The sequence below is a fragment of the Candoia aspera genome, chromosome 8 (genome assembly GCF_035149785.1).
Source record: "Candoia aspera isolate rCanAsp1 chromosome 8, rCanAsp1.hap2, whole genome shotgun sequence".
Lineage (NCBI taxonomy): Eukaryota > Metazoa > Chordata > Lepidosauria > Squamata > Boidae > Candoia > Candoia aspera.
The window spans coordinates 27,761,193-27,776,985 of record NC_086160.1 but is presented as its reverse complement, the minus strand read 5'-3'; the positions used below and the strand labels follow the sequence as shown (position 1 = coordinate 27,776,985).

Below are 15,793 nucleotides of genomic sequence, written 5' to 3'. Positions count from 1 at the left end.
CTCCGGAGGCGCCTCTATTAGGGTATGTGTGTTCAAAGAGGGGCTTTGAAATTAAGGAGTCAGGAGTCTGTGGGCGCGAAATAAAAACTAGTTTTGGCTTCCCGCGGGAGCGCTTAAACTGCCGCTCAGCGTGCAGATGAAACCGCAGCCCGGCGCGCGAGGAAAAGGCGGGTCTAGCCCCCTCTAGACCGAAGCGGCCGGGCTAGTGGCAACGGGCAGACGTCACCCCTGCAGCGCCTTCAAACGCCTTTCCTCTCCAATCCTTGCTAAGTTCCCAAAGAGTTTCTCCGACTGTCCGAGAAAAGCATCCCAGGTACAAATGTAAGAGTTGGGTGGATGAAAAGTGGGTGGCGGAGAGGTTGCTTTCCCCAGTCAAATAAGTGGAAAGCAAAGGATACAATCTTCTTGACCCTCCCGACCCCCTCTCTCCCCTTCCCGTCTAGTGTGCTTCCCTCTTGCGCAAATGCTTCCACGAAATTTTGTGGGAGGCAGACCATTTGAGGTTTGATTGTCCTAAGTTGGTTGGTTGGTTGTTCGTAAACATGACCAGTGACTATGCACCGCTTCCTACTTTCTAAAATTAGCAGTGAAAACACTCAATCCAGGGAAGGGAGGAAAACAGCATTAGCTGACCGGTTTTTCTGGTGGATAACTGTCAGGACTTAGAGGGGGAAGGAAGTGCTCCTCTTATCCATTTGGACTTTGCAGTGGCAGTCAGTACCATTGATAACGTTGCCATACTTGACCACCTGTAAGAATTAGAGTCAACAACACTGTTGCATTGACTCTGCTCTTTGCTAACTGGGTGAGTCTTGTAGGGGGTGGTGGGGAATGAAAGGCCAGACTGGTTGGCACTCTCTTGTGGGGTGCTATAGAGCTTAGTCCACTCTCCTCTGTTGTTTAATTCTACACAAGCCTGTTGGAAGAAGTTGTGTGTTGGTTTGGGGTGAGGTACCATCAGTTTTCTGGTAATACCTTGTTTTATAACTCCACCCTTGGCTGGGCCAGGGATACAATGGACCATCTAACTCTCTATTAGCATCAGTATTAACTCTGGATGGGATGACATTTCCCCTGAAGAAGCAGATCTGTGACTTGGGGATACTCCTGGATTCATGATTGTGAAAGATGCACCAGTGGAGGCCCTGGATAGAACATCTTTCATCCAGCTTTTGCTGATGCAGTAGTTATGGCCTTAACATGAAGCAGGTAGCAATGATTCATGCCATCATCGACACCTAAATGGATTACTGCAATGCACTTTACATGGGGCTGCCTTTGAAGACAGCTCAAAGCCTCAATTACTGTGGTATTAAGCAGCCAGCATGCTGCAAGTGAGAGCAGCTAAATTTGTATAATTCCAGTGTTGGAAACACTGAAGTGGTTCCTAGTAGACTTCTGAGTGCAATTCAAAGTGGTGCTACATGGCTTTTTTAAAGCCCTACATGGCTTGACTTCAGAACTGCCTTCTCTAGCTAGAATTACTCTGTCTGATTTGGTTGTCCCATGTGGGAAAGTTTGTGAAGTAAAGTTGTGAGATAAAAGAAATGGGGGTTTGAAGTATTTTTGGTAACGTTCCACACTTCATGGAACAACCTTTTCTAGAATTTTGGATTGTGCCTATCTTACCATCATATAGAAAAGCACTGAAGACAGAACTCCCTAAGAGTATTTGGACCCTAATGTATTTTAAAATTAAATTTTATAGTATTGTATTGTTATTTTACTTGTGTTGATTTTATGAATGTTTTATACTGAGGGTCAGTTGAACCTGACAGTATATTCATTTAATAAATAAATAAAGTTTGTATATGTAATACAAAATTAAATTATTCTGCTTTCTAGGCCAGAGTGAGCATGCATTATAATTAAAAGAATAATTATAGCATGGCTACAGGAGATTTAAAAGGAAACTTGTGTAAGATAGAACAAAGACTTCGGGTTATAAATTATCCTAGAGATGTGGATTATACGGGGTAAGTGGAAGTATATTAGTAGCTAATAATTAGTAGTATAAATGTGGCTTATTGGTGAACATACCTATTGGCTTTTCCTGCTCAGCAAACAATCTATCTTTGTTTTTAAATTGTATATTATCTGAATGTAGCAAAGTAGTTTCTTCTGATCAAAACAAACCAGAATGGGAATCTATGATTTTTTTCAGGTTTTCCTCTGTGGCATTTTCTGGATGAAAGAAGTACCTTATTTCTGTGACATTGATCTAAAAATAAACAATAGATAGGTGGTTTGCTGCATCATTCTTGGGACAAGGAAAGGAGCCTTTGGATGCATTCTTGTTAAATGATAGATTACTATATCATCTATACTATTCTTTGTTTTACTTGGTTTCCAGAGAACCTGATTTAATGGAAACTTTCTGCAATTGTCACTGATATTTTCTTCTCCACTATGCACCCCCAGATTTGCTCCAGAAATTACCAGCTTTCTAGTACAGATTTTGAGGGTGTGCAGAAGAAAGAAGGAATCTGTATTCTTTTAACAGAAATAATTTTACCATTAGAAAAATTTTCTGTCTGCTCAGGTAGACTATAGTTACAAAATTAAATCAGAAATAAACAACTGTTGAGTAATAAAAGCAATCTGTTAAGTCAATACTGAGTAGGAAGCAGAGTTGGACTATGACAGTGCCCTTTGATCTCTGTGTTCTTTTTTAAAAGTGAAAAGAATGTTCTACAATTCTACCAGATTTGTCATCCTAAACTATTCCCTTTATTTATAAATCATAATGAAATAAACAAGATAATTTGTTTGCATGCCATAGCATTTTTCTTTTCATGAAGTATTTATCTAGGGTCATGTTAATTGCTAGATAATTTTAAATTGGTGATCGTTATTGTTTAAATGAATTTCTACCATTTTAGTCATAACCTTAACCTTCAATGAAATGCAGAATATAATATTTAAAATAGTCTACAGCATATATCAAGTGCATATTGGTTTGTTGTTGCAACTTCTAGATAGATAAAAACCACTTTTTGCATCCTTTTAATAAATCTATATAATATATTCCCTAGGTAGTGAATGTTGTGTCTAAAGTTAGGAAATAAATCCAAATCCTCTTTTGGGAAGAGCTTGAGAAAATAACAGTGTTTCAATTTATGTTGTTTTTACATGTTAAACAATAATGATACACTATCTCCCAGAAATGCAGATTAAGTACTCTGGAAGCAGAAATTAATTGTAAAATACTATTAATTAAATGTAATGATGGTCTGCTACTATGACAGTGTTTCCAAAGTATAGAAATAAAACTGCTGTACTGCAGGGAATCTGAAAGTTTTGAATCATCAGTAATTTCTTACCTAGTTTTTCCACCATTACAGGTTGGCAAAGGGTGATCCATCTGTGTTTTTGCCAATCATCAATTACTGTTTCACATCATTCTCAACATATATTACGGAACTCGTAATGGAATCAGGGGTGGAACTTACAGCGAAGAATGATTCACGTTTTGTTGATGCCATATATAAGGTGTATATACGGTGTATATATATATATATATATCTTAAATATGCTAATGTGGCAATGTTACCATTAATTTATTTTATTTATAGTAATGAAGAAGTAAAAGTGTCATTGTCCCTTGGAATTTAAACATTGATTTAACTTTTAGTGCATTATCGCATAGTGTTCTATAAGACCTCTACCTCTGAATTTCTTATATTGTGACTATATGCAGTCCTCTAACCAACATCTCTATGGAGAGGTTGCCTTTTTCCTTAAAGAATGACCCCAGAATAATTGCTTATTTATTCTTTGTGCACAATGAAAAGTGCTTATTTTTTTGTTCAGAGAAAGTGGGGGAATGAAGTTATTCCTATGTGCCCAGAAAAAGGGTCACAGAAAGAGGCAGGCCTTTGGAGATGGGGCAGTTTTTGGAAAGTTTTATGGGCAGGAGCTTCCCCATCTCTACTATACTAAGCAGACGTATAAGTACTATGAAAACAAATTCCTTTTTTATCTGTTCTCTGCAGCTTCTTCGTGATCAATTTCAGTATAAACCAGTCTTGTCAAAACAGCAATTCCTTCAATATGGCTTTGCAGAAAGAAAAATACAGATTGTTTGTGATATTATTAGTTACATTTATAAAAGGCACAAAGAATTCAGTAACATGAATAAGGTACTGAAAGTTAATTAGTGTTTTTGATAAAAAAAAATGACAGTAAGCAAATGTTTAATAACCCCCTTGTTTGTTTTTATTAATGTTTGTTTTTATTAATAAAATCCTTGCCTATCCTATTAGTTTATGTGCCATTTACTAAACACTCTATGATTTGGGCTTTTCCATTGGATTTCCCACCGTTTTATGTAATTATTTATTTATTTTTCATTCCTCCTTTCATTTAATTTCATCCCTTTCTTATATCCTTCTTGCAGTTAAAATTGCAGTGGTTTTACTAGGACTTTAAATTAGTTGTCAATTTGCTCACATTGGTCAGATTTAACACTTGAAAGATTTATTGTATAAATAGCTTTGGGCTTCTATGTGAAGGTTTCCACTTGTATATGTAGGCTCTCCAAAAAAACTCCCCATCCCAAAATTGTCAGAATATCTCATTATTTTCCAGAACAGTTTTGGAGAGAGAGTTCCCTTTCCCCCCATGCTATCTGCTGACCGGTGCTATTCCATTAGTATACTGATACGATATAACCATATGTGGTCCATCCTATACTTTAAGATCCTGAACTTCAGCAGTCTGATGTAATAAACATATTCTGTGTTGCATAAAATGCAGTTCTTAGCCTAACACTGGATATTGGCTTTTTATGTCTTATAGGTAAAACCCCAAACAGAAAAGAGAATCCATTCTGTTAAATCTCTAGCCCATGCAAGTTCTTCTAATCAGTCTGATACTGTAGCTATCAGTACTGTGGATTTGCAGCAGGTAGGAACATTCAACATTCTTTAAGATGAGAATTAAATATTATTTTTTAAAAAAAAATGAAACATGTCATTTTTAAATATCTTACTGGATACTTTGGTGTTCCCAGATCCTGTTTTTTCATCTGTTTTCAGCACCAGTAGCTATTTCTCCCAGAATAATGTCTGAGAGAATGTAAACGGCATTATGCTATCTTACTGAACTGTTCACATAATCTCTTTTTTAACTTTCCATCCTCATACTGTAGGATGACTCTCAAATCTTCATAAAATAAGTCTGTTCTATGTTACATTGTGATCTGTTTATGAAGTCTGTTTAAGGAGGCCTTCATTATACCAATCAATGATTGAGGTGACAGAATTAAGGTCTAATGAACTTTCTATTTTTAATTTCCAAACCATTGAATCTGACAATTCTGTCATCCCAATCTGCAAATGGATTACTTCTCACTAAATGAGGACATTTGTACAAAGACTGCTGCCTGAGGACTATTGACTGACGTTTCTATGCCACTCTTCTCTGACTAGTGTGCAGCAGAAATAGAGACTAAAAGCAACAGAATATAAATCATAATTAAAAGCAACAGAACGTAAATCATAATGGCACAATCCAATGGGGTAGAACCCAAATTCAACATCCCCCAAATGCTCTTTCTTAGATTACAATTGATATTTTTAAATGGCTTCTTTATCCAATTAACATATTGTTTGTTGGCTGCCTTTCAAACCCTGAATATAAGCAGGATAAGCAACTTGGCTGTAGTGTATTTATCAGTTATGAATGAGTTGTTTTAAAAAAAATAAAAATCAATTTCCTAAAGAGAACATATTGAGAAATTTTATTTCTTTTGTATCCATCACTAAGCATATGCTTTGATGAAACTGTAGTTGTGAATCTGGAACTTAAACTGGTGTTCACAATTATACAAATGGGGCTGATGTTGAATCACAAAGAGAATATGGCCTACTTGTCCTTTAGGCTTGAGATTATCTGTCTGTACAATATTAAGGAAAGCAAGCAGGATTGTGTTTTCGAATATCAATGCTTGTATTGCTTCTATATAAGAATATTCCACAGATGCTTTAAATCAAAGTGCTTTGTAATTGAATCTGATTTTGTTTAATACATCCTTTACTATTACTTTGGATGGGGTCTTTTACACGCTAAGAAACCTCAAGTAGAACGTCACAAAAGTGTAATTAACATGCATATCCCTGAAGATTTCATCAGTGAAACACTGAAGGAAGTGAAAGATTACGTTGTCAGTAACGCTGAAGTTTTGGACAGTGCCACTGATATCTTGGATAATATAGATGAACAGGTAAAATCATTCTCATTCTCTTAGACCACTTCCTGCTTATTAAAATGACATTGAAAACCACTGTTTGTAGCAGTACTAGTAGACAAATCATAATTGAATAAATGCTAATGTGAATAAAGTTATTTAGATAAAATAGTGTTTGCATTATTATATTGCAGTGGTAGGTAAAGGTAAAGGGACGCGGTGGCGCTGCGGGTTAAACCGCTGAGCTGTCGATCGGAAGGTCGGCGGTTCGAAACCGCACGGCGGGGTGAGCTCCCGTTGCTCGTCCCAGCTTCTGCACACCAAGCAGTTCGAAAACATGCAAATGTGAGTAGATTAATTGGTACCGCTTCGGCGGGAAGGTAACAGCGTTCCGTGAGTCATGCTGGCCACATGACCCGGAAGTGTCCTATGGACAACGCCGACTCCAAGGCTTTGAAACGGAGATGAGCACCGCCCCCTAGAGTCGGACACGACTGGACTTTACGTCAAGGGAAACCTTTACCTTTACCTAATGGATAAAGATAAAGAATTGCTTCTAGAGTTTTACAAGTGTTTCTGCTTTGACAAGGCAATCTTATGATACAGGAAGGAATGAAATATGACAGTTTTAATTCTTTTTCCCCTCACTCCACTTTTTCCTCTGGAAGTCCAACTGTACTCAAATCCAACTCGGCCATGAGATCAATGAAAAGATAATACTTTTCTATAATTGATGAAATGACTTTCAGGTAATGCCCTGTGAGGCAATCATTATGTGTGGATGTTTTGCTAACTATCCTGCTAGCTTCTACAGAACAGATCTGAAATGAAATCTGAACTGGCACAGATGTATCTTATTTACTATTCATGTTCATTGGACTTGCAACCTCATAGACAAAAGTCGGTAACCTTCCTCCCTATTTAAATTATTTCAAAATATGTGATTTTCTATTATCCCTCTAATAATTCTGAGAAAATATCCATTACAGTACATCACACCAGTATACTGACATTCTCTGGTATGTTTTGTGATTTGATCCTTAGGACTGATGTTCAGACAAGCCTGTCTTACGTTTTAAAGAATAATATTTCTTTCATTTTCCTTAATTCTGCATTCTACCGAGCATCTACTATATTTCTTTATCATTGTCTACACTGGCAACTTATTCTATGCACTTCCTCAATTCTTAGTTTATCCTTCTTAGAGGTAGTAGGTGTCTCATCTTGCCCACCATTCCAAGGCTTATCCCTGTACTTTTCTTGTCTAGACCTTTCCTATACAGCCAGTCACATACAAGATATGTGGAAGGTTTGTATATTTTTATACTTCTCCTGGTTCTTTGCTTGCTTTCTCTAAATTTATCTTTTACAGTGCATGCATTATTTGGAAGGACGCTGTGCAGATGTTGAATTTTTATTTTATTTTACTAGTTGCATCAGGGTTTTATACTCTGTTCCTTTGCAATCTAATAATGGTCTCTTGTTTTTGATGACGTGATGCTGCATTGGGATAATGAATCATATTCTTTTTTATATATATATACTTTGTGAAATAAATATTGATAATTATCTTGTTTAAGTAGAACTTTCTATAATTTCAACTGATTCCTCATCTGAGAGGAGATGCTTTATCAGTTGGATTAAACTGAAACCCATAAGGTAAAGGAAAATCCCATAAAAAGAACTTCTATGACTTTTAAAAATGCCTTGATAGAAAATGAGTATATAAAATACTGTATTGATTGCTTTACAAATTAATCATATGAAGGGAGTTATATTCGAATGATTAGAACTTATGCCAGTGTTCTTCTCCTTACTTGTAACTTTCTGTGGTGCAAATGTTAGTGCTAGTGTTCAAAGTTCTAGTGAATGGACCAGCATCATGGATCTGCTTTCTGGTTTCACATGGAGGCCTATTTACATGTTTAATGTAATTAATAAAAGTCTAAATTTGTGCTATGACTACAGTGAATGAAAACTATGTTAATTCCAGGCCGTAAAGAAAGAAGATGAAGTAGAAATATTAAAGAGTCAACTTGCAGAACTACAGCAAAAGTTTCATACACTGAACAGTGTGGAAGAGAAGTTACAGACTTTAGAGAAGAAACTGCAAGGGAAAGTTATTATAGAAGAGAATGAGTGGAATAACCTTTTGAGCCGTGTCCTCCTCCTTGAGACTCAACTATTGCTTCATTCCAAAACAGTATGTTTTATTATCTACTTTCCTCTCTAATAAAAATTAGAAGTGCAAAATGTTTAATATTACAATTTGATTTTTAGAGGTTATCTGGCTAAGTTATTAATTCAAGCTGTCCCTATTTTACACTCATGATGCTATCAAAATGAAAGAAGGTACTTTCTTTTCCAAAGAAACCCTTCTAAAATATTACTTTTTCAACTATAACGGAAAGCCTATAGAAACTACTGAAAATAATAATTCTATTCCAACTGCTGTCACTATCTATCCATTTACTATTAATGCATATTAATGAAAATAATTGTCAATGTATGAAATACTGTTGTGTTTACTGTTTATCAGCTTTCTGTATTATTTGAAATTTTCTCAATTTTAAGTAATTTATTTGATTTTCAATAAGTTTCAAATACTATGTTAAAACAACATACAGGTTTCTGCTTATCATAAATAAATACATTTATCATAAATAAATAAATAAATACTGTTATTTTAAAACTGCAAATTTGAACCAAAGAATGTAAAACAGGCATTATTTTCGTGTCCAACATAGGACCATTGTTGTTGTTTTTCTTAGTGTTTGTCCTGCATGGTCTCAGGGTCTGCTTGCTTGGCAAGAGCTGTTTTGTTCATCAGCTGGCTTGTCACAGAGTCTGATGCTGATTAGAGGAGGAGTGACTCTCAGCTGGCTTCTGTGCCTAAGGGAGGATTAGAAGCCAGGTGTTCCTGCTTCCGGTCTAGCACCTTAAGCGTTATACCACACTGGCTTTCTTAATCAATCAATCAGTATTTTATTTTGGTCACAAACCAGAACTACAAATAAAATAAAAATTTATACAAATAAAAATAAAAATGCATTAAAATGAAATAAAACATTAAAGGTGGGATCATCAGTGGGCAATCAAAGTCTGCCTAATTTAGAGACAGTATAACAAAATTTTGCTGCATTAAAAGAAACTGAATCATACTGATCAGATAGCAACAACTGTACATAAAAAAGATTAGAATTTCCTGGGTATTTTATCAAATAGGGAGTTATAAAATGGGTCTGTGAGTCTTTATAGAAGATACAGTATAGCAGGACAGCTGTAATTTCAATAGCCCTTTGTTCACAGGAGATGGCCTCTTAATATATGAAACTACATTTGGGGATTTGTCTTTTTTTATGCAAGGATTTTGCACTTGGACCAAAAACAAACAAACCAACAACTGTTTTTCACATAGAAGAAAGCTTCCCCTAGTAACAAGACAGCACTGGATCTAGTCCATGAATTTTATTCTATCTAACTTCAGTGGTATAGGACTGGAATTCTGATAATAACATACAAACAGCAAGCTATGCAGCTTTATTATTTTTGACGTACTCCCATTTGAAACATGATCTGCAAAAATATCCCTTTATCTCAGGTTAGATAGTGCTTCAATTCAGGGTTTGGAGATTATGCTAAACATAGTTTGCCAGTTCATGTGTTGCGATACTGTAACTGGAGTAAAATAGGAAGATAGGATTTATATACCTTAGTCTGTGACTTCCTGAATTATAATTTTTGAAAATTAAGGCCATTGCATATGCTACTAATGTGTTAAGAAAGTGATTATAATATAGCTTAGTTACTGCAGAAGTAGGACAAGAAACCCCAAAATAACTAGTTATTTTACTGACCAAATCATGTGTTAATGATAAATCTCATAATTTCAGGCTGACTTACCTACAGAATTTAATAATGTGAATGAAGAAGATACTTCTAGCAGAAATATAACTCCAGTTTCTCCTGGTAAGTACTTGATGTAGCTTTCTTCAGTCTGTTTTTTAATTTTGCTAAAATACTGTCCATTTAAATACGTTACATTACACTGAAATTTAGTCAATCTAAATTTTAGTTGCTACAGCATATAATCACTTTTTTTAATGCTGTCTTATTGTTATGTGTGTTTTTCCATGCTTTCTTTGTTGTAAGTAACAAATTTATGAATATTGTAAGGAATGTATCTAAATTTAAGTGGACAGTTGTCTTGCTATCTTAGATTGTAGTTATTTCAATGTTTTTAATAAGATTTTCAAAGAAGAAAAATAAGTCAGTTGCTGAGAAGTATTGTCTGTTGCACCTTGTTTGTGTATCTGTCTGAATGGCTGTTTTTTTTAACCAGAGAGTCTGATCAGGAACAAATCTGTCTATGTTGCTTAGCATTCATATTAAATAAAAAATAAAAATGATTTCTCCTATTTTCTAAAGCATTATATTTGATGCTAAGCTACAGAAGTGCCTACCTATAAATTAATTCTAGTGTATGGAAGTTGGAAAAGTTTTGCAGTATAAAATAGTAAGCTGCTGTGTCTAAGCTCTGAGATCCATCAGCAAGTTTCATATATGTTTTCTTCCTTTAGACAAAATTAACTAACATGTTCTCAATATAAAAGATTGGTATATCCATAGAAAGTTTTATTGTTGTTTAAAAACACCTTGTGGTTACCACAAACACTTTCTAACACAATCAGAAATTTCAAATTCATATCTCATAAACTGGATGTCTTTGAACTAGAAAAGGTTTATACTGGGAAAGGTTGTATAAATAATTTATCAGGTTGAACTGATGCTGATTACAATAGTAATTTAAGGGAATTTACATTATAACATTCACATCTGAAATCACCTGAAAGTATAGCTTTACTAGTTCCCATCAGTTTCTTTTGTGAATATATTCTGCAAATCAGTTTATATGATAACTAACCTGGTTAGTGCATAAAGGCAAAGCTGATCTTTAAAACGAGTGTTTATTCACAGATAAAGAGAAGGTAGAATTGCCAGAGAGTCTTCATCAGTCATCTGGATATAGTTCACTGTTATCTGCAAACCCATCTCCCAAAGCCATGGCCATTAATGATAATGGTGTGTCAGAAGTTTCAAAAGTAAGTTAAAACTGACATGTATAAATTATATATTTTGGCAGAGCTATAGAATAAACATGTTTGTGATTTTACTTGTCTTTGGTAATGTAAATATACTAAGTTAAAACTCTTGCAACTCTTAAATTGTAGGAAACAACAATACAAAAAATGGAAAGAATAAACAAAATGTAAGTAAGAGGGTTCAGTACAGATTTATTTTTTAACAAACAAGATTTCAAATGCAAATACAGAGTAGAGAAAACAATTTAATGGACCTTGGTTAAACCAGTATCAGATTAAGTGAACAGAATCCTTCCATACACCAGACATAAAATTCTATTTGCCATTTTACATATGCATAGATGCATAAAATATGCACAAACAAAATCTCATTTCAATTTCACATGTGGATTCAGACTTAGTGGACATTCTACTTCAACTGATACTCCTTTTCTCCATTAAATCATGAGTTTACCGTACATGTGTTTTCTATACTCCCCTATGAGGTAGCTGGAAAGTCTGCATGTTTTTTTGTTTTAACATCAGCATAATTCTCAGTTTCCTACTGAGAAATATTTAAAGTATTATTAATTTGTAAAATTAAGAACTTGTTTAATGTATTGGAATATCTCTGTTCAATCATGTTTCTATGAAGTTATTTAAATTTATTGATTTCTAATATAGATACAAAATTGCTACTGATTTTATCTTAATATTTTGAAAGAGACCAATTTACATTTTTTTATAATGTCTTCAGGATTGAAGAAACTTCAGAGTTGTTGAAGACTTCACGTAACACCTCTTCAGAGTATTCTACTCCAGTCAGCTAGAGAACTGAAACTAATTATGTGCATTCATAACCTTTTTTAAGAACTCTTTGGATCCTTTTTTATTGTTTGGGACTGAAAGTATTTAAACCATTCCTATTTTTAAATATATATTTTGTATATATGTGTGCCATTGATGTAAGTATCATTTAATTACAAATAACCTCAATATATGGTAACATTATTACTGTACCCACAGACTATTTTTGTAACTAAGTTTGCTGGCATTAGGTTAAACAATATATATTTTTAAAAAACAGGATCAGTGACTGTATTTTATATCCTGTTGGAAAAAGTCCAGCTGGGACTTGCATATTGTACCCAAGGGAAATATGTATCTGCCATCTTGACATCAATAAAGTGTGCAAGCCTTTTACACATATTGTACACATACTGTTTTTAACATATCTTAAATACATACAGATATACTTTAATATTCATCCATGGTCAGAACAGCAATTTATGTCAGCTTTCAGTGAGTCTGACAAAGTAAAGGCTATTTTGATAAAAAGTTATTCAAATAAATAAATAAGGTCTAGAGATTTTGACTAGCAAATGTGTTGAACATTAGTGCTAGATAATCTGGCACATTGTAAGATCAGCAGCACAGATGGAGGCCATCAATTCAGTATATAAAGATACACAACAATTTTATGATTTGAAGCCATATAAAATAACTCTTTGAGATTAAGGTTGATGTGACATAGCCATAAATATGATTTATTTGGGTGAGAAGCAGGAATTGAGGAAATGAAGAAACTTCTTTAAATTGTTCCATACTTACGTGTTAAATTGAGAAGTTTTTAATCATACTATAATATATTAATCTTACTTCCATCAGTTCATATGGAAAGAATGATCTTTAAGTGGCATTAAAGATCACATTTATCATTGAAGGGTTTTTAATGGTGGGGTCTGAAAATGTGAGAGAGCAGTTTCTTTACAATAATTTGGGGGGGGAGGGGAGGCATATACCCCCTGTGTCAAACCAACTTGTACAGACTTTGAAAGCTAGTTTAAACTGTGTCTTCTCAAAAGTTAATCATATTCCCAGTTTGATTAAATAGACCAGAATCAGAAATCCTTCTAACTCAGTATATCTGTTTGGCTAATCACACTATATTAATAGTAGAGTCCTACTTGTATCTAATATTTTAAGTAATTCAAGTTGCTTTTCACAATACTGGGATACTATTGAGCAACTTAGGAATTGCATCATTAATTATATTTATTCAACTATGTATAGTTGAATTGCTAATATTCTCTTTACTCTGTTGGGAGTGGGAGCAAATTGGAGAAATAAATTTGTTACTTGAAGAATAATTTTTCCCCCTAATTTTCAATTGGTAAGAATCTATGAGTGAACAGTCAGATTTGACTGCCTGATTTTTCCTGTTCTTTTTAAATGTACAGTATATACTAACATCTGCATTTGTGATTATTTAAAAATAACACAAAGATATGGTGAACCTTCTAAATAACTATCATTAGGATCCCAAAAGCCCTGGAAATTTATCTGTGAAAAAACAGTAGCTTCTAGGAAGTTTCATGCATCATGTCACATGTACATATTTTTCTTCATACAAGTCATGGGTTGTGAAAGTAGTCAGGTTCCATTCATGTGTTATGAATATGAGGATCAATTAATAAAAAGAGAGGAGGTAAACAAGAATGAAACAAATGAAAAAGCTACTTGTGCATCTCTTTTAAATACTGAACTGTACTCATCCTAGATACATGACTCATGCCATGTTATATATTAACATTTAAATGACATGCACATTCCTGATGGGTTCCTTTTTTTTTTCTTCTATATGTGAGAGTAGCAATCTCAACTTTCAGATCCTTCTCCAGCCTGCAATCAGATACATTGATTTCTTTGTACTGTCTACAAAGAAATCAATGATAGATTTATTTGTAGACAGTATTTGGAGTCTAATCTTGTGTAATTAAAAAATATCCTAAAAACAATTCTTCTTTCAGGTCTTTTATGAATTTGGAAGAACATTTTGGGAGCCGCAGTATCTAGTAACATCTTAAACTATAGTAATGTTGGGGTTAAGTAATATTTGTGAAAAATGATTGTTTTATATTTATCAATTTATTTGTATGATGTTGTAATTTTATTGTTCGTTAGTTATGTGCTTAGGTGTAACTGCATGCCAAATAAAAGTATTACTATATAGCATTAAATCAGTTTACCTAACATGAGGAAAATAAAATAGGAAATCCAACATATAAAATAGCATAACAGTTCAAATATCTGAATAGTCCTCCCAGTGTTCCTGGTGGTGGTAGCTCATTCAAAAATAAAGTGAGGAAAGTTCTTCAGACCATTGTATAATAAAACTGATAAGAACAGATACTACACTTGATCTTAGCCAAAAGTCTGAGAATAATTGTACAGTTGACAGAGATATGTTCTTCAAGGATCAGTCTTCTTGTAACTACAAAAAACATAATTTCCATTTCTAATATTTTTCTGTTTGCTCAAAACGATGAAATTAAGAAAAAAAAAAAAAACCACGAGCACCTACAAAATCCAGTGAATTGTCCAGCACAACATAATGTTCTCAAGGTACCCTTTAAAAGCATTTTTTTCTGCATAACATGAACTGATATAACATTTTGAGCACATCTCCAAGTAATAATAAAATCTATTGTTTTTCTTTCTGTTCACATGAAAGGGTACTTTTGTTGAATTAAATGTGGTTCATTAGAATATCAGTTTAATTAGCATTTTAAATTAGCTTAAACTTTCCTAACAGCAGTTTAGTGATAAAATGAGGTTGCTAGATCACCTTTAAGATCCCCTTTCTTTAAAGTATGAATAAAAGTATTCAGAAAATACTGTGTTCTGGATATTTTGCATACTTTCCTTTGGGATAGGGGCCTTTTCTATAATAAAGAGTAAATATCTTGTCAGCTGCAGAATTGTACTATACTTTAGCATTAAACAAGTGTTAAAGTCTCATGTAGCTTCAACATCTGGTTATCAGAAATAATGCTGGCATTCTTGTAATCATCTAGAATCTATGAGAGAACAGAAAACAATAAATATGTATATATAACTTATTTTACTTAAATGTATTGATTTTAAGTGTATATTAAAGCAGGGAATATCATATTAATGGCACAATATGAATCCAAGGAATATGTAAGTAAATAATTTTCTGAATTTTTTTTGATAATACTTTATAACTAAAGTTACAATCTGGAAAATGTGTTCCTTAAAGCAGAATACCAGTATAGCTATAATGCAGTATGTTAACTTCAAATTAATTAAGGAACCTTATAAATCACTCTGGTAAGAAAGAGGTGATGTGCCAAAAAATAAATATTCCTGCAGTGAACTACACACAAGCTATGAAATAATGTGGTTTTACACAATACGTATATTCATGCCAGTTGGCTTTAAGATATCTGTATATATTTGTGGCCAGGCTGAAAGCATTAATAAATTAGTCACTGCAGTTAGTTGTTTTAAGTCATTTATCAAAATGAAAATGGCTTTACAAAGAGACTCTAATGGAAATGGATGATTAAATGGCCCAAAGAATGTATGTGAAGTTTCTTTTATAACTACTCTCCTTTACCCCAAAGCATGAAACTAGTAGTATACAATAATGTATGCATACAACTGTCTGTTTTAAACACATCTATTAGGAAAATGGTTGGAAATGCAAAGGTTATTT

At 33.7% G+C, this 15,793-nt stretch overlaps 1 protein-coding gene and 1 pseudogene across 2 annotated transcripts; one reads left to right on the top strand and one right to left on the bottom strand.

Annotated features, from left to right (window-relative positions):
• The first annotated feature begins 38 nt into the window (after positions 1 to 38).
• On the top strand, positions 39 to 14,657 carry CEP44 (centrosomal protein 44). Of its 2 annotated transcripts, none has more exons than XM_063310022.1 (11): positions 39 to 313; positions 1,846 to 1,976; positions 3,345 to 3,492; positions 3,996 to 4,142; positions 4,801 to 4,908; positions 6,074 to 6,226; positions 8,184 to 8,393; positions 10,084 to 10,159; positions 11,168 to 11,292; positions 11,422 to 11,459; positions 12,029 to 14,657. In XM_063310022.1, exons 2-11 carry the CDS (start codon positions 1,888 to 1,890, stop codon positions 12,099 to 12,101), a joined length of 1,167 nt encoding a protein of 388 aa, XP_063166092.1. In that variant the 5' UTR covers positions 39 to 313; positions 1,846 to 1,887; the 3' UTR covers positions 12,102 to 14,657. The 2 variants fall into 2 exon arrangements, with proteins under 2 accessions (XP_063166092.1, XP_063166090.1); XM_063310020.1 differs by having other exon boundaries at positions 40 to 321.
• LOC134502490 (U2 spliceosomal RNA) lies at positions 14,388 to 14,499 on the bottom strand (annotated as a pseudogene).
• Positions 14,658 to 15,793: the final 1,136 nt, after the last annotated feature.